The sequence below is a fragment of the Impatiens glandulifera genome, chromosome 4 (genome assembly GCF_907164915.1).
Source record: "Impatiens glandulifera chromosome 4, dImpGla2.1, whole genome shotgun sequence".
Taxonomy (NCBI): domain Eukaryota; kingdom Viridiplantae; phylum Streptophyta; class Magnoliopsida; order Ericales; family Balsaminaceae; genus Impatiens; species Impatiens glandulifera.
Window position 1 is genome coordinate 30207822 of NC_061865.1, and position 27515 is coordinate 30235336.

A 27515-nucleotide genomic window follows, 5' to 3' on the forward strand; every position below is an offset into this window, starting at 1 on the left:
CTGCACGTCTAACTACGTTTGTTAGACTGCACGTCTAACTACGTCTGTTAGACTTCATGTCTAACTACGTATCTTGTTAGACTGCACGTCTAACTACGTATCTGTTAGACTGCACGTCTAACTACGTCTGTTAAACTGCACGTCTAACTATGTATCTATTAGATTGCACGTCTAACTACGTATCTGTTAGACTACACGTATAACTACGTATTTGTTAGACTGTACGTCTAACTACGTCTGTTAGACTACACGTCTAACTACGTCTTTTAGACTACACGTCTAACTACGTATCTGTTAGACTGCATGTCTAACTACATCTGTTAGACTGCACGTCTAACTACGTATTTGTTAGACTACACGTCTAACAACTTATCCGTTATATTGCACGTCTAACTACGTCTGTTAGACTGCACGTCTAACTACATCCGTTAAACTTCATATCTAACTATGTCTGTTAGACTGCACGTCTAACTACGTATCCAAAAAACTCCACGTCTAACTATATATATGTTAAACTGTACGTCTGTTAGACTACACGTCTAACTACGTCTGTTAGACTGGACGTCTAACTACGTATCCGTTAGACTGCACGTCTAAATATGTATCTGTTAGACTGCACGTCTAACTACGCCTGTTAGACTACACGTCTAACTACGTATTTGTTAGACTGCACGTCTAACTCGTATCTGTTAGACTACACGTCTAACTACGTATCCGTTAGACTGCACGTCTAACTACGTATCCGTTAGACTGCACGTTTAACTACGTTTGTTAGACTGCACATCTAACTCAATGTATCTAATGGCCAATAAGTCTAATGAATTTCATTCAGACTTGGTCTAACATAGCATGTTTTCGATACACCTGCACCAAAAACGATTAGACGACTTAGATTAGGTTTTAAACAAACTCATCATCAAAATTCATTAGTCATAATACTTTGACCCTTAGTCAAAATAATTTGACCCAACACATTCGATTGGGGTTAATTTGGCAAAGTACGATACATCCAAGCACGTTTGGGACCATCTTGCTCGTCTTTATATGCAGTCTAATTTTGCCCAACAATTTCAGTTGGAAACGGACATTCGTGCACTCAAGCAGAATGATTTATGTATCCAAGATTTTTATTCTGCCATGTTGGATTTATGGGATTAGTTGGCTCTTACCGAGTTTGAGGAGTTACGGGTATTGGAACTTTACATCACACATCAAGAGCAACAACGCTTAGTTCAATTTTTGGTTGCTCTTAGATCGGATTTTGAGACTTTGCGTGGATCAATCTTACATCGGAACCCTTTGCCTTCAGTTGATTCGGTTGTCCATGAGTTTATAGATGAGGAGATACGAATGAAGACTCGACGTGACAAAGAGGATAACCTAACATCTACTTCATTCATTCTTGCAACTCCACATAATCCCTCTAGTAATCATCTGAATCGATTGAAATCACGAGTGGCTATGGATGAATGTGCTTTCTGTAAGAAGAATGGTCACTGGAAAAGGTAAACAACCGCACCAACAACAACAATCGCAACCACAACAACAATCACAAAGACGCCCTCCATAATCATCAATTCAATTGCCCCCATGGAAACCTACAAGTCAAGCATTCCAAGCTAGTAGTGTATTGACTCCACCTCCTATAGTTCAATTGATGAATGAGAAGTTCCAAAGGTTTCTTGCTTCGCAACCTCATGCCATGTTAGCGTCTTTTCATGTCGGTTTGTCTCTTTCCAATACCTCTGCTCCCTTAGGTATATATTCTTCTATTTGGGGTCTAGACTCTAGGGCCTCTCATCATATGTCTCATGAATTGTCTTCTTTTGATTCTTTGTCACCAAACTCATCTATCCCGGTTGCAACAGTCGATGGTACCCATATGCCATTAGTAGGAGTCGGTTCTATTAATACACACAATTTAACTCTTTTAGATGTCTATTATATTCCAAGTCTTACCCTAAATCTTGTCTCGGTTAGTCAATTGTGTGACTTGGAATATTCTTTCTTCTTTTCTAATTCCACTTGTTATGTGCAGGATCCACATTTTTAGAAGCTGATTGAGACAGGCCATAGGAGAGGAGGATTATATGTGTTGGATGAACTTGAAGTACCAAAAATAGTTATTAGTGCTTCTTCTAATGTGGATTTGATATCTTTTCATTTGAGTCGCTCTTCTTCTACCGTTTATTTATGGCATTCTCGTTTATGACATATTTCGGCATCCCGTTCAAAATTTATGGCTTCTACTGGAGTTTTAGGTGATTTGAAAACTGATGATGTTTCTAATTTTAGTGGTTGTAAACTTTCTAAGTTTAGGGATTTGCCTTTTAAAACAAGTTTATCTTCATCTTTTGCTCCATTTGATCTAATTCATTCTAATGTGTGGGGACTTTCTCTTTACCTACAAAAGGGGGTTCCCACTATTATGTTTCGTTTATTGATGATTGTACTCATTATACTTGGGTTTTTCTTATGAAACGTCATTCTGAATTTTTAGGTCTATGTCATACTTTTAGAGCTCTTGTCAAAACTCAGTATTCGTCTGCCATTAAATGCATTCGTTGTGATTTGGGTGGGGAATACACTTCTAATGATTTCTCCAGGTTACTTGCTTCTGACAGAACTCTTTATCAAAGTTCTTGTTCAGACACCCCTCAACAAAATGGCGTTGTAGAAAGAAAACATCGACATATTGTTGAAACAACTCGCTCTCTCTTATTGTCTGCCAATGTTCCTAGTTTCTTTTGGGGTGAAGCCATTCTCACTGTTGTACATCTTATTAATAATATTCCAACATCTCACAACTCAAGTTTGTCACCGTTTGAAAAGCTTCAAGAATATGCTCCTACTTATTCCTCATTACGTGTCTTTGGTTCCGCTTGTTTTGTATTACGTCCACACGTTGAGTGTAGCAAATTGACTTCGCGATCTGTAATGTATGTTTTCTTGGGATACGGGATAGGACAGAAAGGTTATCGTTGTTTTGATCCCATCAGTCAAAAATTATATGTCTCCCATCATGTTTCGTTTCTTGAGGAAATTCCATTTTTTTCCATTCCTATAAATTCTCATGATATGAGTTACCTAGACTTTGTTAGTATTGATCTTTTTACGGTTGATAATGAGGTGACACCTCCTAATAAAGATTCTAGTACTATAGAGGTGACACCTCCTACTACAAACTCTAGTACTACAGTTCCTGAACCATATCTTCCTCCCTCCACGGTCTCTCAATCTCCTCCCGACTATGTGGATCTTCCACCTCGTGAGTCAAACTGTATACATAAGTCAACCAAACTTCTTGATTTTTCTTATTCATGTTACTCTACATCTTTTGCTTCCTTTTTAGCATCTATTCATTGTTTGTATGAGCCATCGTCCTATCGAGAGGATGTTATTGATCCTGTTTGGTAGTTTGATATGGCTGAGGAACTTGCAGTTACTACATCAAACACGTACTTGGGATTTGGTTTCTTTACCATCAGGAAAACGACCTATTGGTTCTCGATGGGTATACAAAATCAAAACTAAGTCTGATGGGTCTATTGAGAGATATAAAGCCCGGGTTGTTGCGAGGGGTTTTTCTCAAGAATATGGCATGGATTACGAGGAAAATTTTTCCTTAGTTGCGAAAATGACAACAATTCGCATTCTTATTGTCGTCGCTTCCGTTCGTGGGTGGAATATAACTTAGATGGATGTCAAGAATGTTTTCCTTAATGGAGATTTCAAGAAGAGGTTTTTATGGTTCCTCCACCTGGTGTCCCTCACAAACCTGGTGAAATTTGTAAGCTCCGAAAAGCTCTCTATGGCCTTAAAAAAGTACCACACGCTTGGTTTGAGAAATTCTCTACTATGATCACTTCAATAGGATTTCATCGTAGTCATCATGATTTAGCATTGTTCATCAAGTGTACAGATCGAGGCCGTATTCTTCTATCTTTATACGTTGATGATATGGTTATTACAGGTGATGATATTGACGGGATTGGGCTCTTGAAATCCGAGTTGGCTCGTAGTTTTGCGATGAATGATTTGGGGATGCTACGTTATTTCCTTGGGATTGAGGTTGTTTCATCTCCAAAGGGGTATATTTTATCTCAGTCAAAATATATAGGTGATATATTTGATCGTGCTCGTTTTACTGATAATAAGGTTGTTGATACTCCAATTGAAACCAATGCTCGGTATTCCCTAACCGATGGCTCACCTTTTCCAGATACAGCCTTGTATCGTACTATTGTTGGCAGCTTGGTTTACCTCACCATCACCCGTCCTGATATTACTCATGATGTACACATTGTTAGTCTGTTTATCATTGCGCCTACTATAGTTCATTGGAGTGTTGTTCTTCGTATTCTCTAGTATCTTCAGAGAACTCAGTTTCAGAGCCTTCTCCTTTCTTCCTCTTCTTCCTTGGATCTTCGAGCGTTCTCTGATGCTGATTGGGCTGGTGATCCCTCCGATCGCAAGTCCACCACAGGGTTTTGTATCTTTCTTGGTGATTCTTTGATTTCATGGAAGAGCAAGAAGCAAGATGTGATCTCTAGATCTTCCACAGAAGCTGAGTATCGTGATATGGCCTCTACGACCTGTGAGACTGTTTGGTTACGATGGTTACTTGCCGACATGGGAGTCTTTCTTCATGAGCCTACTCCGTTGTTTGGTGATAATAAGAGTGTCATTCAGATTGCTCGTAATTCGGTGTTCCATGAGAGGACGAAACACATTGAGATTGATTGTCATGTTGTTCGACATCACTTTGCAATCGGTACCATCACATTGCCATTTGTTTCTTCCTCTGTGCAGATCGCCGACTTGTTAACCAAAGCTCTATCCTCTTCTCGTTTTCGTTTTTTTGTTACCAAACTCTCCATGTTCATTGCTGCTGCATCATGAGTTTGACGGGGGATGTTAGCATTTTAGACATTTACTTTTATATATTTTATTATTTAGTCTCTTTGTTGATTTATATATAAGTCTTTCATTATTTTTTATTTCTATTTTATTTATCAATAATAAAACTCTAGTTTCTCTTTTCTCTATTCTCTATTCTCTAACAAACATGAAACCTAACCCACTTTTACAATTTCTTATTAATTTGTTGTATATTCAAAATTTGCAGAAAATAAACAAAACCAGAATTTGTAAAGCTACTTGGAGTTTGAATAAATAAATTTTCTTAGTATTGAAGTAAATAACTTGAGTTGGAGTTTGAATCAAAATTCAAAGCACTGTAATAACATGGTGGAGTACTCGAAAAACAGGCTAAGATCGAATCGGTACCTAAATTGAAATCCATCAAAACAAGATAAGTTAAAGATTCAACAAACGCTTTCCTTAATTCAACACATTAAAACTATAATTCAAGATAATTATTAATCAGATTACTCATTTGCAGATTATGTTTGAGATTATTATGAGAGTTGTGGATAGGGTTTATATAGAAATATATATATATGTAAATCTTTATATAGAATTTGACAGGTGAAAATTGACACTCTCTTGTCTCATCCAATCTAAGATAACTATTTTATCTATTGCGCAATTAGATTGTGAGAGAAGGATTACGAACTGAGCATCGGTCAATTTTAATGTTTGGGAATCTCAAGAAACTAGATGCTTACCTGCTTTACCAAATTGCCAAATTTAAATTTAACAAATAATTATTGATCTTTTCCCGTGAGCTACTAAACAAATGGGCTAACAAAGAGGGAAAGAAATAAGTTGCTCTACTATTGTCTTTTGGATATGAAGAGATTAGTAAGTTTCAATGTGACAAATAAGAAAGAAAAAAGAAAAAAAAATGAAAAAGAAGAAAGAGAAAAAAAAAAGTGACAAATGAGTAAGAAGAAACAAACAAAAGTTAATTATAGTGTAACTGTACTTGTCCATATCTTTTTTACTATAATCTAATTAGCTTAAATAAACTGGGCTGGGTTATATGAAGAAACATTTGCTTCTTTTTTACCATTAAAGTGAAATTAAATTTGGGCAGAGCTTATGAACCCAATTTTTAAACACTGGAAACATGTTTGATTTATTGTGCTCTTCATTAGCCCGGTTCAAAAATTATAGTAGACACAGTTGTAATAAAAATAATTAAAACAAAATTAGAAACAAAAATAAATAAATAAATAATAAATAACAGACGCAGTGTATTCAATATAAACCTACACCTTTCGGTTCACCCAAAATCACTTAATCTTGTCGGACAATTTTTTTTTTAGAATGCCCAAATGGTTTAATTAGTACTAGTCTCCTAGAAGCCTTTTATTTCTATAACTAAAAATCAATTCAACAAATAAACTATTAAAAAAATATATAAAATCGAGAATTTATATAAAATTGTTAACTATTTTAAAATTTTAAAATCTAGAATTTAATTAAAAAAATCCTAATTTAATTTAAAAAATATTAGTTATATATTATTATTATTTATATATATAATTAAGTATTTTATTTCTAACTAATTTTAAAATTTTATATATTTAATTATAAATTAATTAAACACATATTAAGTAAATAACACTATAAAACTAATTATATTAATTTATTTGAATAAATAATAATTTTTTTATTTATAAATATAAATTTATTTTTTTAATATAAAATAATATAAAATCCAAATAATTTATAAACTCGTAATATATTATTATCATAAATTTAAAATAGTAAGAGTTTACTTAAAATTAAACTCTTAACATTTTCTGAAATCGTAAAATCGTAATATTTTTAGAGTAAAATCGAGATTTTAATAGCATTGGAGCTACCTACAGGGCGATAAAAATCGAAAGTTTATATAAAATCGTTAAACCAATTAAAACTCGAATAATAAACTAATAAATTTACAAAAAAAAAATAATAATTAACTACGAAATAATAAAATATTTTAAATATTTTAAATTTTATAAATAAAAATAATTCAAAATAATTTAAAATATTTAATAATCAACAAATTAAATTGTCTGCCACTATTAACATTAAAATTGTTTATCACTAGTAACATATATATCTTACTTTTTATTCATTTTCTTTACCAATTTTCTCCTTTGTTTGTTTTTGTTTAAGTTACACCTTTTCTCCTTCGTCTTCACAAGGTGGTTGAGTATCTTTATAAATAATATTAGTTATAATTATCTATTGTATTGTAACTCACCAAGATAGTTCAGTGTTAAAAGTCGGCTTAAAAGACTAAAATATCACAGGTTCGATTTCATCTAGAAAACATTTTGAGTTGGAGTGGAGTCATGGTTTGGGAGTCTTATGTTGGGAAATTTAAGTTAATGACCCTAATAAAGGCCTTAAATGCGTCGGTGGCCACCTCATAATTTTAATTGCGCTGGTGACAACTTTATTTATTTATGACGAAAATACACACATCACGTAACACGATGGGCCTTCTTATAACGCGATGAGAATAGGTTCTTTATATAAATACTCAAAAAAAATTTATTTCGTTATTTTGCTTTCTCTCTCTCTCAACGACACGGCGGAAGAACCCTAAACGAACACATCATATAGATCGACAACGAAAACTCGTTCTAATATCAGATGATTGAATCGAATTATGTTCTTATTTCCATTATGTTCATCTTCAAACCCTAAACCATGAGGTTGTTCTTATTGTACATCTTATTGTTCATATTGGTTGTTCATCTTATCGATGATGATATTGCATGATGATGTATGATATACGTGAATCTTTTTTTGAGATTTCTATGTATCTTCTCCACAACTTTAGTGTCTGTCATTATATCTCCATTTCTTCTTATTTAATTAGCAACAGACGTAATTGTTCCAAAATATTCCTTAAAAATCTCTCATTTCTTTATCTCAAGAACTTCAAATTTTCTTCTCAGTGTGTTCAATATAGACTTTTTACTTGTGCATTACTTCCAAACTTAGACCTTCTCCTATCAGAAATCCATAGTTGTTTTCAAATCATTAAAAGGCGACAACCACGCTTCAGTTGCCTCTGTTTTCGTTCAATTAGCTGGTCTATATTATAAAACAGGCAAGCTTCGAGAATCAAGAACCATGAAGCTGTTTTCGTAAGAATTGATGGTATGCAAGCAAGAATGGGTGTTATGTTTTATGTAGTTGAAACCTGGACGTTATGAAGAAGCATGGAGCTATTTCTCTAATTATGTAATGAAACTTAGAGCAAATGGAGAAAGGAAATCTACAATTTTTGGAGTATTACTTAATTAGATGGATGTGTCCTATTGTACATCTATTCAAGATAAATGAAGTTGTTGAAGTGTTTTAAGAGGCAAGATAAATACTGGAGCAGGAATGTGGAACTTGCGATTAAGATACAATTGGATTGTATAGTAACCTTTCTGCCACTTATGATGCTATGGGAAGGTAACAACAACTTTATGCCTTGTATTGTTTGATGTGGGTTATTTGAATTTAATGGATATCTCATTAATCACATTTATCTTTTAATCTTTCTATGTATGTGTGGTTAACAGAATAGATGAAACAGTTGAGATATTGGAAACTGTAGTGAAGCTAAGAGAAGATAAGCTAGGAACAGATGATCCCAAATTGAACAATGAGAAGAAGAGATTAAAGAAACCCAAATGTCTTGGAAAACTTTTGGATCCAAAAGCGAGGAAGGCAAAGAAAGAGTTCGCTTTTGGTTTCAGGAATTGAGACGATTCGATGTCAACGTGTGTAGATATATTATTTAATTAATCAATGCAATGATTTGAGTTTGTTTTCTTTTATGATCATGGAGAAGATGTTTTAATTGTTTGTCATTGGTGTCTGAAAGGGTTCAATATAATGGTCTACTTTTAATTTTTTTTCTTAATCTAAATTGGATTATTTCAAAACATGCAAAATATTAGTTGAATCTCCTTTTCTTTATAGCAAAAAGAATCTATATGGAAAATATTAATATGAGTGGTGTGGTCTCAATTTGGTATAATATGATAAAATATAAGAGTTGTTCCAAATCATTATAAACTTAACTAGTGTAAGTTGGCTTAGGAACACACTTGTGAATAAAACATTTGGTTGGTACTATGATTTTGTTGGTTGGAATATGTTACGGGCTGCTCATCAAAAACCTCGGTCCTAAAATATTTTATGCATCCATCTCTCGGCCCAAGTGTCCATATGGGCCAGTTTATGTTTTTTATGGAATAATTCTGTTTTGTTTACTTTCTCTTTTATCTTTCTTGAAACCGAATTCTGTTATGTTGGAAGTAGTTGTAACCGAATACTTTTGGGTAAACCAGCCTCTTTAAATGGTGATGTCCACCCCACTTTTTGGGGCTATGAATTGATATTTTGGAACTTGGTGTTTAAGTTATCTCTCGGCCCTCCTCCCTTTCTTGGACCGCTAGGTGTAATCTAGTGGTATTTCTCTCCTCCCCCTCGACTCTTCTCTCCCTAACCTCGAATTCTCCTCTAATTCTATGTCCGCTGCGCTAGAGTGTTGAATTCCACCATCGGTCCCGAACAACAAGAACCTGTTTCTTGAATTAAAGAACTTGAAAGGCTCGGTCATAATTAAAAGTCTAACATCTTGGTATCAGAGCTGGCCGATTCTCAACATGGTAAAAACTCGCCAGCAATCAGAAATGGATGCGCTAAAGGCCCTCATCGAAAACTTTTCCCAACAAACAGCCGCGATGCAAGCTGCCATAGACCGACGATTTGATGCGGCTGAAGAAAGAATGGCTGCCTTTGAGAGCGGGGCATCTGGAAACGTACAAGAACCCCGCCACAGACCCTATGATGATAATTCTTGCCACGGTCCTTCACCATTTAGGCCCCCGCACCCTGGCCAGAACCGCGACCAACACTATGCTCCTCTTACTCGGCTAACCAAGGTCGATTTCCCTCGGTTTGATGGGTCGGATGTCGAGGGCTGGCTAATATCTGCCGAGCAATTTTTCAGGGTGGACAAAACTAAGGATGCCACTAAATTAGAAATTGCCCCCATTCATTTTTCTGGCAAAGCAAGAATGTGGTACGGGTCATATTTTCAAAACCGAAATCATATGGAAGCCTTATCTTGGGATGTGTTCAAAAGAGACCTTATGACTCAATTCGGGCCATCTATACATGATACACCAATGAGACAGCTAATGAATTTAAAACAGGTTGGGTCGGTTCAAGAATATAATCTCTGGTACATGTCGATCTCTCAAAAGTTATTACATATGCCAAGGGACTACGTCATTGATTGTTACTTGTCCGGTCTAAGGGAAGAGATTGCCAACTGCATTAGGTTGCGATTTCCAGATTCTTTAAACGAAGCAATGGCCATGGCTAAAGTCCAAGAAGCAACATATCGGTCCTTAATGAGCAGTGGTAACTTGTACAGCGTTGAAGCATCATTGCTGCCCACGCCATCCAATATCAACACAGCCGGGCCGAGCACCAATACTAAATTCAAGAATTCATCATATAGGTCCTCTTCAAATGCAAACCAGGGCCATGTTAAGCAATTAGACTCAGCCTCAATGGATGAAAAGCGAAAGAAGGGCCTATGTTATTCTTGCAATGAAAAATGGCAACCAAACCATAGGTGTAAATCAAAGTTATTCATGGTCTCGGCCAATCAAGAAGATCAAGAACCTGACCAAGAACCTGTTTTGGATGATCTACCTTCATTGCTCGGCTCAAGGGATGAACCATCCATATCCTTACATGCCTTGACCGGGGCTAAAGCCTTCCAAACGCTCCAGATTCTTGGCAAAGTTGGGAACCTGCCGGTGGTGACCTTGATCGATACAGGCAGCACCCACAATTTTATCAATAGCAGGATTTTGGAGAAAATAGACCACAAAAGCATAGCAACCCAAGTACAATCAGTTAGAGTGGTTGATGGATCTAATGTTTTATGTTCTAGTGTTTGCAAGGACTTGAAGTGGTCGATGGAAGGCAATGAATACCAAACAGAAATGAAGGTAATTTCCATGGACGGTTATGATATTGTGTTGGGAATTGAATGGTTGATTACTCTAGGCCCGTCTTCTTGGGACTTTGAAAAGCTGACCCTAGCCTATGATAAGCAAGATAGAACCACGGTCCTTCAAGGGATTCCTCGGTCGCAGACCAGTTTGATGCATGGAAACCAGTTGGAAAAGACCTTAGATGAATATATTGTTGCTGCCAAAATGCAAGTAAAGAGTAAGCCCGAAGGCCAAACTGTTTCACTAGCTGCAATGACTTTGGAAGATATTCTTAATGATCTAATTAGAAGCTATGGCTCGTTCGATGCTGCTGTTATGCTGGTTCGGGAAAAAGACTTGGCCTGGATTTTTGAGCGAAGTATGGAGTTTAATCTAAGTTGGAAGAAACTATTTTTGCATCAGGCGCTGGGGACATTGCAGCAACCAAGGCCAGCTCTAAACACTGAAAAACTCGACCTTGGGTGCACAGAAATTCCAGAAAGGGGCGGAATGGCAAGCGACCCGGCAGCGCAAAGGACCGCAAGGACCCGGCCAGTTCCACTACTGAAGCGATTCTGCCGAAAGTTTTTTGAGAAAATACGGTCTTATGCTGCGACCCTTGCTGAATGTGCCGAAGCCCGACCGAAGCAAAGATTGTGAAGTTGAAGTTGCGTATTAGAGGCTGACTAGTCCACGTTCTTTTCGTCGAGGGCGACGAACCTCGAAGGGGGGGATTATGTTATGGGCTGCTCATCAAAAACCTCGGTCCTAAAATATTTTACGCATCCATCTCTCGGCCCAAGTGTCCATATGAGCCAGTTTATGTTTTTTATGGAATAATTCTGTTTTGTTTACTCTCTCTTTTATCTTTCTTGAAACCGAATTCTGTTATGTTGGAAGTAGTTGTAACTGAATACTTTTGGGTAAACTAGCCTCTTTAAATGGTGATGCCCACCCCACTTTTTGGGGCTATGAATTGATATTTTGGAACTTGGTGTTTAAGTTATCTCTCGGCCCTCCTCCCTTTCTTGGACCGCTAGGTGTAATCTAGTGGTATTTCTCTCCTCCCCCTCGGCTCTTCTCTCCCTAACCTCGAATTCTCCTCTAATTCTATGTCCGCTGCGCTAGAGTGTTGAATTCCACCATCGATCCCGAACATCAAGAACCCGTTTCTTGAATTAAAGAACTTGAAAGGCTCGGTCATAATTAAAAGTCTAACAGAATATTTCAAAAATTATCCATTACAATGATTGTTGCTTTTATCATGAATAATTCATTATATCTTATTGTGTTTGATCAAATCATATTTGGGTAAGAATGCTGGATATTCTTTAATTTCTTGTCTTCAAATGCATCAAACAAAATTTAAATGCTAATGTTTATGTTTGGGAATGATAATACGAATGTGTTTCCCTTTATTTTTCCTTTATTTTATTACTTTGTATAAACATTATTTACTAAACCCATGTTTGTATACAAAATAACTATGATGACTTCTCAAACATCTAAAGTTTTGTAAAACATCTAAAGTTTTGTAATGGTTCAATACATTAGATTGCATGACATTTCAATCATTGACAAGAAGAAGAAAATAATATCAATATTCTATAAATCAGTTACATAGTTCCACAATATATAAAAATGCACCTTCATCATCCTTTAGAAAAATATTATTATGCAACCCTATTAATTCCATAATTCGAATACATATAGAGAGAGAAGAGTTTCACTTTGATAGAATCATACATTGGTGATCTCATACAAAAAAAAATTACATCAAGAGCTTTACCCTTCGAAAGCTTTTCACATTTAAAAAAAGGAGTAAAAACAAAGGGGAAATTTGAGCAAATGACCCTAATAAAGTCCCTTCGCGAAATAGGAAGTCCCTTCGCGAAAAGGGAAGGCCCTTCGCGAAACGGGAAGGCCCTTCGCAAAACGGGAAGGCCCTTCGCGAAATGGGGAGACTCTTTGTAAAACGGGAAGGCCAATAAACGGAACCGAATTAGAGCATCATCATCGCGAGAATCACATGAACTTATATGCAAATAAACAATAAACATCAAATAGATCGAGAGTACTAGTTTCCACCATGCTCGTGCTTGTCGTTCTCATGGTGGTGTCCGTCGAAGATCGCCGTTGTGACTGTCCGTCGATCGCCGCTGTTTAGAGAGAAGGAGGAGAATAGCAGAAAGAGAGAGAATGAAAAGAAGAGAAATGGAAAAAAATGTCGAAGTTATATTAAATAGTAAGAGTATTCTAGACTTTTCACACATTTTCCCTTCGTGGGGATATTTTCGTCAAAAAAATAAAGTGCTCACTAGTGTAATTAAAATTATGCGGTGACCATCGGGGAAATAAGAGCCTTTTTAGGGTCATTTGCTCAAATTTCCACTTATGTTAGTTCTCCTTAATTAAAAAAAACTATATTTATTGTTAGGATCGGGATTGCCGATAGGGGACCAGGGTACGGGGTCCGGCTAAAGGAAACCTAGTACACACACAACGGTTGGCGTTAATCTGGTTAGGAATTAACATCGGTCTTAATACCACACAGACTGTCACAAACTCTTGAACCGAGTTCAAGGGCAAAATGTTTGTTTCAGCCTGAAGCAACACACATAGATCAGATAAAAATAAGAATGGAGAAGGGTCAGTTAGAATAAGGGGAAATCAGTTTGGTTAGTTAAATGACCGAAAATGATTAACGAACACAGAACACAAATTTTATGAATGTTCGGAGATGAAACTTCTACGTCACCCCTTCTTCTCAAACAACGAGAAGGATATTCACTAAGGAATATTTAACAACACAATTACACCACACAATCGAGTCTTATTTACTGCTCGATGTTAAATTTACAACACTCACACAGTATTGTAATACACTATTACAAATATGTAAATACCTAGAACTTAACAATTTGTTTTTATCACTCAATAGCTTGTAAATTTCTCAAGGTATGTTCGCAAGAATTTCTCTAACTTCATAACCTTATCAATTTGCGAGCACCCAAAAGAAGTGTGAGCAAAAAGTGAACAGAAGGGAGACGAAGAGACTTTTCTTCAGCTTTTCTAATATGGTTGGTCAAAAAAGATCAGCAATGCATTTAATGCGGTGAAAGCTTCCCAAAGTATGATGTCGTGCCGGCTTAAATCAGGTAACTTATACGTTTTGTGTTTGTACACTTGGCAACTGTACGTTTGACGGCTGCCTGCTCCTTGAATGTTGCTTCTAGATTTATACCAAGTGTTAGATAAAATTATATCGGTTAAATAAAACTTAACAAAAACAAATCTCTTGTGCAGGAACAAGTAAAGAACTCAACTGGTCAAAGAACTCAACCGGTTAAGAAACTCGACCGGTCAAGCAATCAAACCGACCAAAAACTTGACCGAACAAGAAAGACAAGATCGGTCAAATCAGAAGGCCAGAATCATTGAACAGTTGGTCAATCAGAAGCTATGGAAAAACCAGAAGTCATCTGGTTAACATAAACAACCGACCAGTACAAATAGATACTTCGAGTATCTGTTGAGAATGATACCGAAGGAACAGACTTAGTATTTCCATATTCATACAAGTCTAAGGACAGGCTGCAGGCTGCAGAAGATCGTCCTACAAGATCTTTCCACTCCAGGATAAATCAGAAAGACAATCTTCCAGGTACAGGCAACTGTCTAACCGACAATTGCCATATTAAGTAAAAGACAAACCTAACCGGTTTGACCTACACACTGGAAGACTAGACCGCCAGGTCTGAAGACTAGACCGCTAGGTCTGAAGAGTTGACCGCCAGGTCTGAATCACTGAATCACTGAACCTCTGAATCATTGAACCTCAATTCAACCCGGTTTTGCAAGCCGAGGAAGACCTCGAGGAAGATATAGAGCCGCAACTCAGAAGACAGCGGTGTTTGAATGCGGTTCCAATTAGATCGTTCTGTCAACCGATCTCTACTCTCACCGGCACCTCAGGCGGTCGAGGATCCTCATCCAGGCCGGTTCAAGCGGTCAAGGGAAAGGCCACCGATGAACAACTGGAAAAATTCCTGCCGCCTAGATCGAAGAAATAGGGGCTTCATTTACCTTCTTTACTTATGTTTATTTCGGTTTTATATATATATAATTTTTGCCTTAGCATATTTCTTATATATAAAGTGATTTTTGGAAACCGGCCTACATTTGCATTCTTAGATGATTTTGAATATTTTAAATAAAATAATCAAAAAGGGAGAAAATGATAAGATAAAATATAAAAAAAAATTCAAAATTTTCTCAAAATCTTCCAAAATTTTTCGAAAAATTCTCCAAAGTTAGTTTCCAAAAATTCGGCCAAATAAACTCTTAAAAACAAACTGGCCTACATTTGCATTCTTACATGATTTTGAATATTTTAAATAAAATAATCAAAAAGGGAGAAATTGATAGATAAAATTAGATTGGTTAAATAAAACTTAACAAAAACAAATCTCTTGTGCAGGAACAAGTAAAGAACTCAACCGATCAAAGAACTCAACCGATTAAAAAACTCAACCGGTCAAGCAATCAAACCGACCAAAAACCTGACCGAACAAGAAAGACAAGATTGGTCAAATCAGAAGGCCATAATCATTGAACAGTCGGTCAATCAAAAGCTATGGAAAAACCGGAAGTCATCCGGTTAACATAAACAACCGACCAGTACAAATAGATACTTCGAGTATCTGTTGAGAATGATACCGAAGGAACATAGTTAGTATTGCCATATTCATACAAGTCTGAGGACAATCTGCAGGCTGCAGAAGATCGTCCTACAAGATCTTCCACTCCAGGATAAATCAGAAAGGCAATCTTCCAGGTACAGGCAATTGTCCAACCGACAGTTGCAATATTAAGTAAATGACAAACCTAGCCGGTTTGACTTACACACTAGAAGACTAGACCGCCAGGTCTGAAGAGTTGACCGCCAGGTCTGAATCACTGAACCTCTGAATCACTGAACCTCTGCTCAACCAATCAGATTCAAGGAAATGAAATGTGACCGTTGACACATTTCACCTATAAAAGAAGGAGCTGAAGAAGAATAAATGCGGTTACAAGTTCTAAGAGTTTTCCACAGCCTAAGTCAAAAATCGTGTTTTATCTCTCTAAAGAACTCAAGCGTTTCTTTGAAGAGTAATTACAATTTCGGTTAAAATTGTACGGGTGTTATCGAGTAGAAAATAAATCTCGATCGGATTGTGTTTGTGTATTCCTGAGTGAATATCCTTCTCGCGGTTTCGAGAGGAAGGGGTGACGTAGGAGTTTAATCTCCGAAGATCCATAAAAACCTGTCTTGTTATTTACTTTCCGCCTGCTTTACATTCTAACCGATATGCACTAACCTACTAATACCGCTCCAACCAATTCAACATCACCTAAACCAAATTAATAAGCTGCAAAACCGACCCAACAATCTCCAAACCTGTCTTATTCAAATCCGGTTCTGCCTATCTCGTATGTGTATTGCTTCAACTTGAAATAAACCACTTCCGCACTTGAACTCGGTTCAAGGGTTTGTAATAGTTTGTGTAGTATTGAAACCCCGGTATTAATCTCTAACTAGATTAATCACCACCTTTGTGTGAGACGCGCTAACCGGTCAGACCCCGGTCCGACAGCCGCGACCTAGATCCTAACACCAAGTTAGGTAACTATACACCTGATTGCTACCTGGAGGTTTCTTTTGGATTTAGACAAGCCTGAAGGTTGCTTCTGAACTTAGACAAGCTTGAAGGTTGCTTCTCGACTTAGACAAGCCTGGTGGTTGCGTCTGGACTTATACTAAACTAGGTAATTGTACATCTGACAATTACCTACAGTCTATTAACAGACTTGTATTTAATAACCAAAGCAGAAGACAATTAATTGACCGGAGCTCATTTATGACCAGTTGACCGATTTCCACTTCCGGTTTTACCAATCTCGCATACATGGAAATTTCGATATTTTTCTCAGCTTCCCTGAAATAGCAAAACTTTAAATATTATTTGCATACAATAAGATTAGATCTCTGGTCACCTGTGTGATAGTCATGAGTGTTTACCACTACACTACATCACATTATCTTTAAAACAGTTAATATATACTTGATATGACTTAGCAATTTAACTTATATATTTATTTGAACTTAGTTTTATTTATTCATTATTAAAACTTTTCATAAATTCTAACAATTATATTCTAATAATTTCTCCCTTTTTGATTATTTAATTTAAATAATCAAAACTTGTAATTGTTGGTCGCTTAAGTTAATTAGCATATTTAAATAGTTAATTAATACTACTACTTAATTAACTATTTTTTACTTATCAATTTCTCCCTTTTTGATTATTTAGAATAAATATTCAAAACAAGGCAGATTTTATAATTTAAATTAGTTTAGGAATTAGTGTAATCTAACAATTCTAAAATATTTTCTAAGGGAAGAAGACTTAGACTCGAGAAGTGGCTTTGTGAGGATGTTAGCAACTTCAGACTATTCCCTTCATATGTTGTGTCTGTCAGTAGCCGGCTGTCCGGATGCAATGTTATTTCTTCTAAGCTCCTGTCTTGATTTACCTGCATTCATATACAATAACAGATTTGGTACCCATTTTTCTTTGGGCCCGTGGCTTATTAGTCCCTTAGGAATCCACACTTTGATTATTTTGATGGACTTCCCGTTGTGTGTATGTATAATATATCTACCTGTTCATGATTATTTAAAGAATGATTTTTGGGAAACATCTCTTGATTTTGTGTCAAGTTTTTCTTTTCCATACAAACTGGCTGTTCTTCTATCAGGTTTCAACCAGCTTGAAGTTGGCTTTACATAACTCATCTCATCCTTTGAAGTTAAATCATTGCAGCTTGTAATTTTTCCTTGAGCTTCTCATTCTCAGATGAGAACTCACTTATTTTACTTTTCAAGACATCATTTTATTGTTTTGAAAGAAAGATCTTGTACTGTTAGGATTGAAATCACATACCTCAATGTCGTCGGCCATGAGACTGTTGACCACTCCTTCATCACTTTCACTTGATGAGCTATCGTTAGACGACCTTTCAAACAGTTGAGTAGGATTCTCCCGGGTTTCTTTGGTAGTGGAGCATGACCTGATTTTTGCGAAAATGTTTATGTCCAAAGTTTTGTAGACAACAACTCTAGCTAGGTTGTCAAGATTATTTTTCCTTCTATCCCTAGCTGTCCATTCGCTTTTTTTTTCTCGATCTTAATCGGACCGTCTGAGAGGATGAACATCATCTCGTCATCCATTGTTGTCAGGTGCAAGTGCATGCGAGTCTTCCAATCAGCGAACTCTTCTCTTTCTAGCATTGGAGGTTTATTACCTAAAGTTATGCTTGCTTGCTTCGGGTTGCTTGGGTGTTAAAACTAACTGCTCTGATACTACTTGTTAGGATCGGGATCGCCGATAGGGGTCCGGGTCCAGCTAAAGGAAACCTCTTACACACACACAATGGTTGACGCTAATTCGGTTAGGAATTAACACCGGTCTTAATACCACATAGATTGTCACAAACTCTTGAACCGAGTTTAAGGGCGGAAATGTTTGTTTCAACCTGAAGCAACACACACGGATTGGATAGAAATAAGAATGGAGAAGGATCGGTTAGAATAAGGGGAAATCAGTTCGGTTAGTTAAATGACTGAAAATGATTAATGAACACAGAACACAGATTTTATGGATGTTCGGAGATGAAACTCCTACAACACTCTTCTCAAACATAGAACACAAAACACCCCTTCTTCTCAAACAACGAGGAGGATATTCAATAAGAAATATTCTACAACACAATACACCACAAAATCGAGTCTTATTTATTGCTCGATGTTCACTTTACAACACTCACACAGTATTGTAATACACTTTTACAAATATGTAAATACCCAGAACTTAACAGTTTGTTTTTATCACTCAATAGATTTGTAAATTTCTCAAGGTATGTTCGCAAGAATTTCTCTAACTTCGTAACCTTATCAATTTGTGAGCACCCAAAAGAAGTGTGAGCAAAGAGTGGAGACGAAGAGACTTTTCTTTAACTTTTTAGGTTCCTTTTATAGTGGAAATATGACAACGGTCATATTTCTATCTCTAAGATGGTTGGTCAAAAAAGATCAGCAATGCATTTAATGCGGTGAAAGATTCCCAAAGTATGATGTCGTGCCGGATCAAATCAGGTAACTTTTATGTTTTGTGTTTGCACACTTGTCAACTTTACATTTGACGGTTGCCTGTTCCTTGGAGGTTGCTTCTAGATTTATACCAAGTCAGGAAACTGTACACCTGACAGCTTCCTGGAGGTTGCTTCTGGACTTAGACAAGCCTGGAGGTTGCTTCTGAATTTATACTAAACTAGGTAACTGTACATATGATAGTTATCTGCAGTCTATTAACAGACTTGTATCATAAGGAAAGGATACAGAACATATAAAAGAAGCTTTGCCAGACTGCTCATAGTGGAATCTTAATTTGGAGTTGAGAATACTGAAGGCATTTAATAACCGGAGCTGAAGGCAATTAATTGACTGGAGCTCATTTATGACCGGTTGACCGATCTCCACTTTCGGTTTTACCGATCTCGCTTACATGAAAATTTCGGTATTTTGCTCAGCTTCCCTGAAATAGCAAAACTTTCCTGGTCACCTATGTGACAGGAAAGAGTGTTTACCACTCCACTACAACACCTTGTTGTCATCTTTAAAACAGTTAATATACTTGATATGACTTAACAATTTAACTTATATATTTATTTGAACTTAGTTTTATCTATTCATTATTAAAATTTTTCATAAATTCTAACAATTCAATTCTAACATTTATTATATTGTATGATAAGATTTATAAATTAAATTTTAATATTTAATTTCAAATTATATTATATATATATATATATAAACTATGAAAGTGTGCTTTTAAAGTAGCTAATGAAATAATAATATATAATTTAAATATGGTGTAACTAGAGATCTTAAAATCGTAATTGAACTTGTAAACTCATCCAAGTGTGTGAGTGTAGCTAAGGAAATTTAGTCATTAGTGGTCATTATCATTTCTATCTAGAATAATCCATCATTCTTCACATGGAATGGGACATTACTCTAGAATTAGGTCCAACTCTATGATTTTGTTACGGTCTGCTTACCAATGCCTCGGTCCTAAAATATTTGCAGCACTCGTTTCTCGACCCTAGTGTGCATATGGGCCAGTTTATGTTTTTTTATTGAATAATTCTGTTTTGTTTCCTTTCTTTTTTATTTCTCTTAAACTGAATTCTGTTATTTTGGAAGTAGTTGTAGCCGAATACTCTTGGGTAATTCAGCCTGTTTAAATGCTGATGCCCACACCACTTTTTGGGGCTATGAATTGAATCTTTTGAAAGTTGTGCTCTAAGTTATTCTCCCGGTCTTGGACCCCTATCTTGGACTACTAGGTGTAATCTAGTAGTATTTCTCTTCTCACCTTCGGCTATTCTCTCCTTAACCTCGAATTCTCTTCTCATTCTATATCCGCTATGCTTGAGTATTGAATTCCACCATCGGTCCCGACTATTAAGAACCCGTTTCTTGAATTAAAGAACTCGAAAGGCTAGGTTATAGTTTCAATCGTAACATATTGGTATCAGAGCTGGTCGATTCTCAACATGGTAGAAACTCGCCAGCAGTCAGAATGGATACGCTCAGGGCCCTTATTGAATATCTGTCCCAACAAACAGTTGCGATGCAAGCTGCCATAGACCGAAGATTTGATGCGGCTGAAGAACAAATGGCAGCCTTTGAGAGCGGGGCATCTGGAAATGCACAAGAACCCCGACACAGACTCTACGATGATAATTCTTGCCACGGTCCTTCCCCATTTAGACCCCAACACCCTGTCCAGAACCGCGACCAACACTATGTTCCTCCCACTCGGCTAACCAAGGTCGATTTTCCTTGGTTTGATGGGTCGGATCTCGAGGGCCTAATATCCGACGAACAATTTTTCAGGGTGGAAAAAACTAGGGATGCCACTCAATTAGAAATCGCCACCATTCACTTTTGATAGGATCGGCTTTATCGATAGAGACGGGGGTCTTGCTAAGGATGAAGGCTTATGAAAAACAGTTTGAAAGAAATTCTGTTAGGGATTTAATTTCCTTTCTATTCTTCACAAACTTGTGTAAACACTTGATATGGATTCAAGGCGGAATTGTTTACTTGGGTTTGAAGCACAGGATGAAATATGAAAAGATGACAGAAAAGAAGAACACAACAGTTTGTTTATGGATGTTCGGAGAAACTCTCCTACGTCAACCCTTCTTCCAACCACCGGAAGGATTCACTATAAGATGATTAGAATCAAATACAGTTTACACACACTTAGCTCACTATTGAACATAACACTTTCTGTTCAATTACAAGATGAAGAATATCACTCAGCTAAAGGTGCTTTGATTCTCTCTCTCTCTCTCGATTCACACACAGTACAATTAGAAAGGAGCTTCACAGTTTGAATTCAGTAAACAAAATGATTGAGTAGTTTCTCTCTCTGCAAAATCAGATTGCTTGTTCGTTAGACTTGTTAAGGCTTGAAAACCGATACTTCGTTCGTTGTCCTTAAGATTGGTTAAATACAGAGCAGGAGCTAACGGTCGAATACTCAAGAATGATACGTGGCACTCTTCCATTGGAAAGCCTCCATTGTACACAGCAGGTTTTGAGCACAAGGATCGTGGCCGTACAGAACTGGTAGTGCGCCGAATATTCCATCAGGGATGTACCTACAAAACGGGTAATGTGAGGAAAATTCTCTTACGTGACATTCCTTGATTGGATGCGTATAGCTGCTGTTCTAATCTTCACTAGAAAGTGGAGCAGAAGTAGGGTACATCTATAGCAAGTGGGTAGGAGAAATGCTAGATTCAAGCGTACTGCTTAAACTGAGCATTAGACGTATTTCAGTTAGACGGATTGTGAGAATCAGTCTAATGAAATAAGTCATCTCCTTCTAATAGAAAAACGTCTATTAGACCGCCTGGTCTAATAGAATTAGACTCGCGTCTAATTACAATAACCATTAGACTGGCACGTCTAACTCCACTGAGTTAGACTGACACGTCTAATTCCGGTTCTACCTCAGACTTGTCTGAAGGAGTTAGACGAACGTCTAACTTTCATTAATTAGACCACACGTCTAATTATTCAATAACCATTAGACTGGAACGTCTAACTCCACTGAGTTAGACTGACACGTCTAATTCCGGTTCTACCTCAGACTTGTTTGAAGGAGTTAGACGCACGTCTAACTTTCATTAATTAGACCACACGTCTAATTATTCAATAACCATTAGACTGGCACGTCTAACTCCACTGAGTTAGACTGACACGTCTAATTCCGGTTCTACCTCAGACTTGTCTAAAGGAGTTAGACGCACGTCTAACTTTCACTTTCTATTAGACTACACGTCTAACTCCAATGAGTTAGACTGTACGTCTAATTCCGAATATCAATTAGACTACCCGTCTAATTACATATATATTAGACTACACGTCTAACTCCGATGAGTTAGACTGTATGTCTAATTCTATTAGACCTACGCCTAATTCTGTGTATTCATTAGACCATTCGTCTAATTCTTTACATCTATTAGACTACACGTCTAACTCCGATGAGTTAGACTGTACGTCTAACTCCGATGAGTTAGACTGTACGTCTAATTCTATAAGACTTATGTCTAATTCTATTAGACTTACGTCTAATTCCGTGTATTCATTAGACCATCCGTTTAATTATTTACATCTATTAGACTACATGTCTAACTCCGATGAGTTAGACTGTACGTCTAATTCTATTAGACTACACGTCTAACTCCGATGAGTTAGACTGTACGTCTAATTCTATTAGACTTATGTCTAATTCCGTGTATTCATTAGACCATCCGTCTAATTCTTTACATCTATTAGACTACACATCTAACTACGATGAGTTACACTGTACGTCTAATTCGGAATATCAATTAGACTACCCGTCTAATTACATATATATTAGACTACACGTCTAACTCCGATGAGTTAGACTGTATGTCTAATTCTGTTAGACTTACCTCTAATTCCGTGTATTCATTAGACCATCCGTCTAATTCTTTACATCTATTAGACGACACATCTAACTCCGATGAGTTAGACTGTACGTCTAATTCTATTAGACTTACGTCTAATTCTATTAGACTTACGTCTAATTCCGTGTATTCATTACACCATCCGTCTAATTCTTTACATCTATTACACTACACGTCTAACTCCGATGAGTTAGACTATACGTCTAATTCTATTAGACTTACGTCTAATTCCGTGTATTCATTAGATCATCCGTTTAATTCTATTAGACTACACGTCTAACTCCGATGAGTTAGACTGTACGTCTAATTCTATTAGACTTACGTCTAGTTCCGTGTATTCATTAGACCATCCGTCTAATTCTTTACATCTATTAGACTACACATCTAACTCCGATGAGTTAGACTGTACGTCTAATTTCGTGTATTTATTAGACCATCCGTCTAATTCTTTACACCTATTAGACTAGACGTCTAACTTCGATGAGTTAGACTGTACGTCTAATTCCATGTATTCATTAGACCATCCGTCTAATTCTTTACACCTATTAGACTACACGTCTAACTGCGATGAGTTAGACTATACGTCTAATTCTATTAGACTTACATCTAATTCCATGCAATGAAAGTCAAAAATCGGTCTAATGACCCTTATTAGATCCAATTCTCATAACATGTTGTCTCAATACACCTGTATCAAGACTCATAAGTTATTTTATCATCAAAATATCAATGGTTAAATTATTTCAACCATTAGTCAAAATAATTTGACCCAACAACTTTTTTGGCGAAGCAAGAATGTGTTACGTGTCATATCTTCAAAACCGCAATCATATGGAAGCATTATCTTGGGACGTGTTCAAGAGAGACCTTATGACTCAATTCGGGCCGTCTATACATGACACACCAATGAGACAACTCATGAATTTGAAACAAGTTGGGTCGGTTCAAGAATATAATCTACGATGTATGCCGATCTCTTAAAAACTCTATAGCATGCCAAGGGAATATGTCATAGATTGCTACTTGTCCGGTCTAAGGGAGGAGATTGCAAACTGCATCAGGTTGCGATTCCCGGATTCCCTAAACGAAGCCATGGCCATGGCTAAAGTCCAAGAAGCAACAAATCGGTCCTTAATGAGCAGTGGTAACTTGTACAACGCTGAAGCACCGTTGTTGCTCACGCCATCCAATATCAACACAGCCGGGCTTAGCACCAATACCGGATTCAAGAATTCATCATATGGGTCCTCTTTAAATGCAAACCATGGCCATGTTAAGCAATTAGCCAGCCTCAATGGATGAAAAGCGGAAGAAGGGCATATGCTACTCTTGCAATGAAAATGGCAACCAAACCATATGTGTAAATCAAAGTTATTCATGGTCTCGGCCAATCAAGAAGACCAAGAACCCGATCAAGAACCTGTTTTTGATGATTTACCTTCGTTGCTCGGCCCAAGGGATGAACCAGCCATATCCTTACATGCCTTGACCAGGTCTAAAGCTTTTCAAACGCTCCAGATTCTTGGCAAAATTGGGAACCTGCCAGTAGTGATCCTGATCGATACAAGCAGCACCCACAATTTTATCAATAGTAGGATTTTGGAGAAAATAGACCACAAAAGCATAGCAACTCGGGTGCAATCAGTTAGAGTGGTCGATGGGTCTAATGTGTTATGCTCTAGTGTTTGCAAAGACTTGAAGTGGTCGATGGAAGGCAATGAATATCAAACAGAAATGAAGGTAATTTCCATGGACGAATATGATATTGTGTTGGGCATTGAATGGCTGATTACTCTAGGCCCGTCATCTTGAGACTTTGAAAAACTGACCCTATCCTATGAGAAGAAAGACAAAACCATGGTCCTAAAGGGGATTCCTCGGTCGCAGGCCACTGTGATGCATGGAAACCAGCTGGAAAAGTCCTTAGATGAATATAGTGTTGCTGCCAAAATGCAAATAAAGAGTAAGCCCGAAGGCCAAACTGTTTCCCTCGTGGCAATGACCTTGGAAGATATTCCTGAAGATCTAATTAGAAGCTATGGCTCGTTCGATGTCGCTGTTATGCTAGTTCGGAAAAAAGACTTGGCCTGGATTTTTGATAACACTATAGAGTTTAATTAAAGTTGGAAGAAACTATTTTTGCACCAGGCGCTGGAGACATTACAGCAACAAAGGTCAGCTCTAAACGAAGAAAAACTCGACATTGGGTGCAGATAAATTCTATACATGGGTGGAATGGCGAGAACCCGACCAGGTCCACTACTGAAATGATTCCGCCGAAAGATTTTTAAGAAGACCGGTCATTTGCGGCGAAGCTTGCTGAACATTTTGAAGCCCGACCGAAGCAATATGTTTTGAAGTTTGAAGATGCGCATTAGAGGCTGACAAGTCCACGTTCTTTTCGTCGATGGCGACAAATCTCGAAGGGGGAGACTATGTTACGATCTGCTCACCAAAGCCTCAGTCCTAAAATATTTGCAGCACCCGCTTCTCGACCCTAATGTGCATATGGGCCAGTTTATGTTTTTTATTGAATAATTATGTTTTATTTCCTTTCTCTCTTATTTCTCTTAAACTGAATTCTGTTATTTTGGAAGTAGTTGTAACCGAATACTCTTGGGTAGTTCAGCCTCTTTAAATGCTGATGCCCACCCCACTTTTTAGGGCTATGAATTGAATCTTTTGAAAGTTGTGCTCTAAGTTATTCTCCCGGTCTTGGACCCCTATCTTGGACTACTAGGTGTAATCTAGTAGTATTTCTCTTCTCACCTTTGGCTCTTCTCTCCTTAACCTCGAATTCTCTTCTCATTCTATGTCCGTTGCGCTTGAGTATTGAATTCCACCATCGGTCCCGACTATCAAGAACCCGTTTCTTGAATTAAAGAACTCGAAAGGCTCGGTTATAGTTTCAAGCGTAATAGATTCACATATCATTCTATTTCATTTGTTATGTTGATCTTTCCATACAACTAAGGCAACACCTTGCTATTTCCCAATCTCAAACAAATTGTATATCTTTTTAAACAAAAGTTCACTATCCTCCTCAAATGTTATGGTATCACTACCATTTAGCATTAACTTTGTCGCTAAAATTAGTAAGTCTCAAAAAAGATTGAAACAATAAGATTGCAATGTATTAACTTTCTACTTTCACCCTCTATGTTCTCAAAATCTAAGATAATCCTAAGAAAATTCATCTATATTTCTTTTCATATTTTTCTTAGCTTCCATCCTATATCCAAAGAGTCTCCTCTTGTACAAGAGACTCTTTGCCAAAGAATTTGTCATTAAATGAACTCTAACTTCGATTAGAGAGCAACATTTGTTGTCTCCTTTGACAACTCCCTCATCACCTTATCACCCAAGTTGAAAATGATTATGGAGTGAACTTTCTCTAGGATTTTAAATTTTCTATCTTCAATATACTTGGATGGCATTTGAGAAAAAACTCATTGTACCATGAGAGAACCAAACAAGTTAACTTCAAATTCCATTTTTTTAGGGATCGACTTGATTGAGAAAGATATTGCGAAGGTCAATAAGATTGTCGGTATGGAGAATGTTAATGACTCTTTGACCAAGGTGGTCCAAGGGAAAAACATGTATGAGTATTGCGAACTTGGGATCATGTTGGTGCTTGAAGTATGTATGAGGATTGTGAATTTGAGCTCATGTTGGTGCTTGAAGACACCACCAAGGAGAATAAGACAGGAAGATAGAGTTTGGGTATTTGTACATATGTATTTATTGATAATATGTGATAAATATTTTACCATTGTTCAAATAATTAAGGATTATAAGAGTTTATTGTAATAATTCGAAAAAGAAAGGAATGAATTGTCGACAAAGCCTAAAATTTAATTCCACCCGAGAATAAGACATTTCATTGTGTTAGATGCAAAATTAATTTATAGCAAGACACATCAAATTAACTACTGAAAATTTAGAGTAGAACGTTCTAAACGTACAACCTAAATTTTTGAAAGACGAAATTGTTGTTTTTGGCCCAATTAGAATCCTTTTTCGGAAGATGATGGGAGTGATAGAAAGTTTCTTAGTATATAAAAAAACTCTCTTCACAATTATAATAGAATCCCACATCGGAAGATGATGGGAGTGGGGGAAGTTTCTTAATCTATAAAAGAAACTCTCCACATTTGGTTTATTGCACTCAATATTTGTATCTCTTCTTCCTTATTAATTGATAGACTTAGTGTTAGGAGACGTAAGCAACTTTTGGTCGAACTCCGTTATCAAATTGTTATTGTGCTCTTTCGTTTGTTTCTTCTTTTATACTATCACTTTTTCCCAACACGTGGTAATATTAAATGGAACTCAACATTTCGGCATGTGGCAATGTGAGATTCTAGATTGTCTTTTTTAGTAAGATCTATATGTTACAATTGAGGTTGAAAAGCTAGATGGTATAGATGGAGTATCATGAATCGATTGGCATGATGAACAATTTGATCTTGT

General features: G+C 36.8%; 1 protein-coding gene across 1 annotated transcript; it reads left to right on the plus strand.

Moving 5' to 3' along the window:
- Window positions 1–3747: 3747 nt before the first annotated feature.
- On the plus strand, window positions 3748–4902 carry LOC124935039 (uncharacterized mitochondrial protein AtMg00810-like). The gene is made up of 2 exons (XM_047475506.1): window positions 3748–4305; window positions 4369–4902. Exons 1-2 carry the CDS (start codon window positions 3748–3750, stop codon window positions 4900–4902), a joined length of 1092 nt encoding a protein of 363 aa, XP_047331462.1.
- Window positions 4903–27515: the final 22613 nt, after the last annotated feature.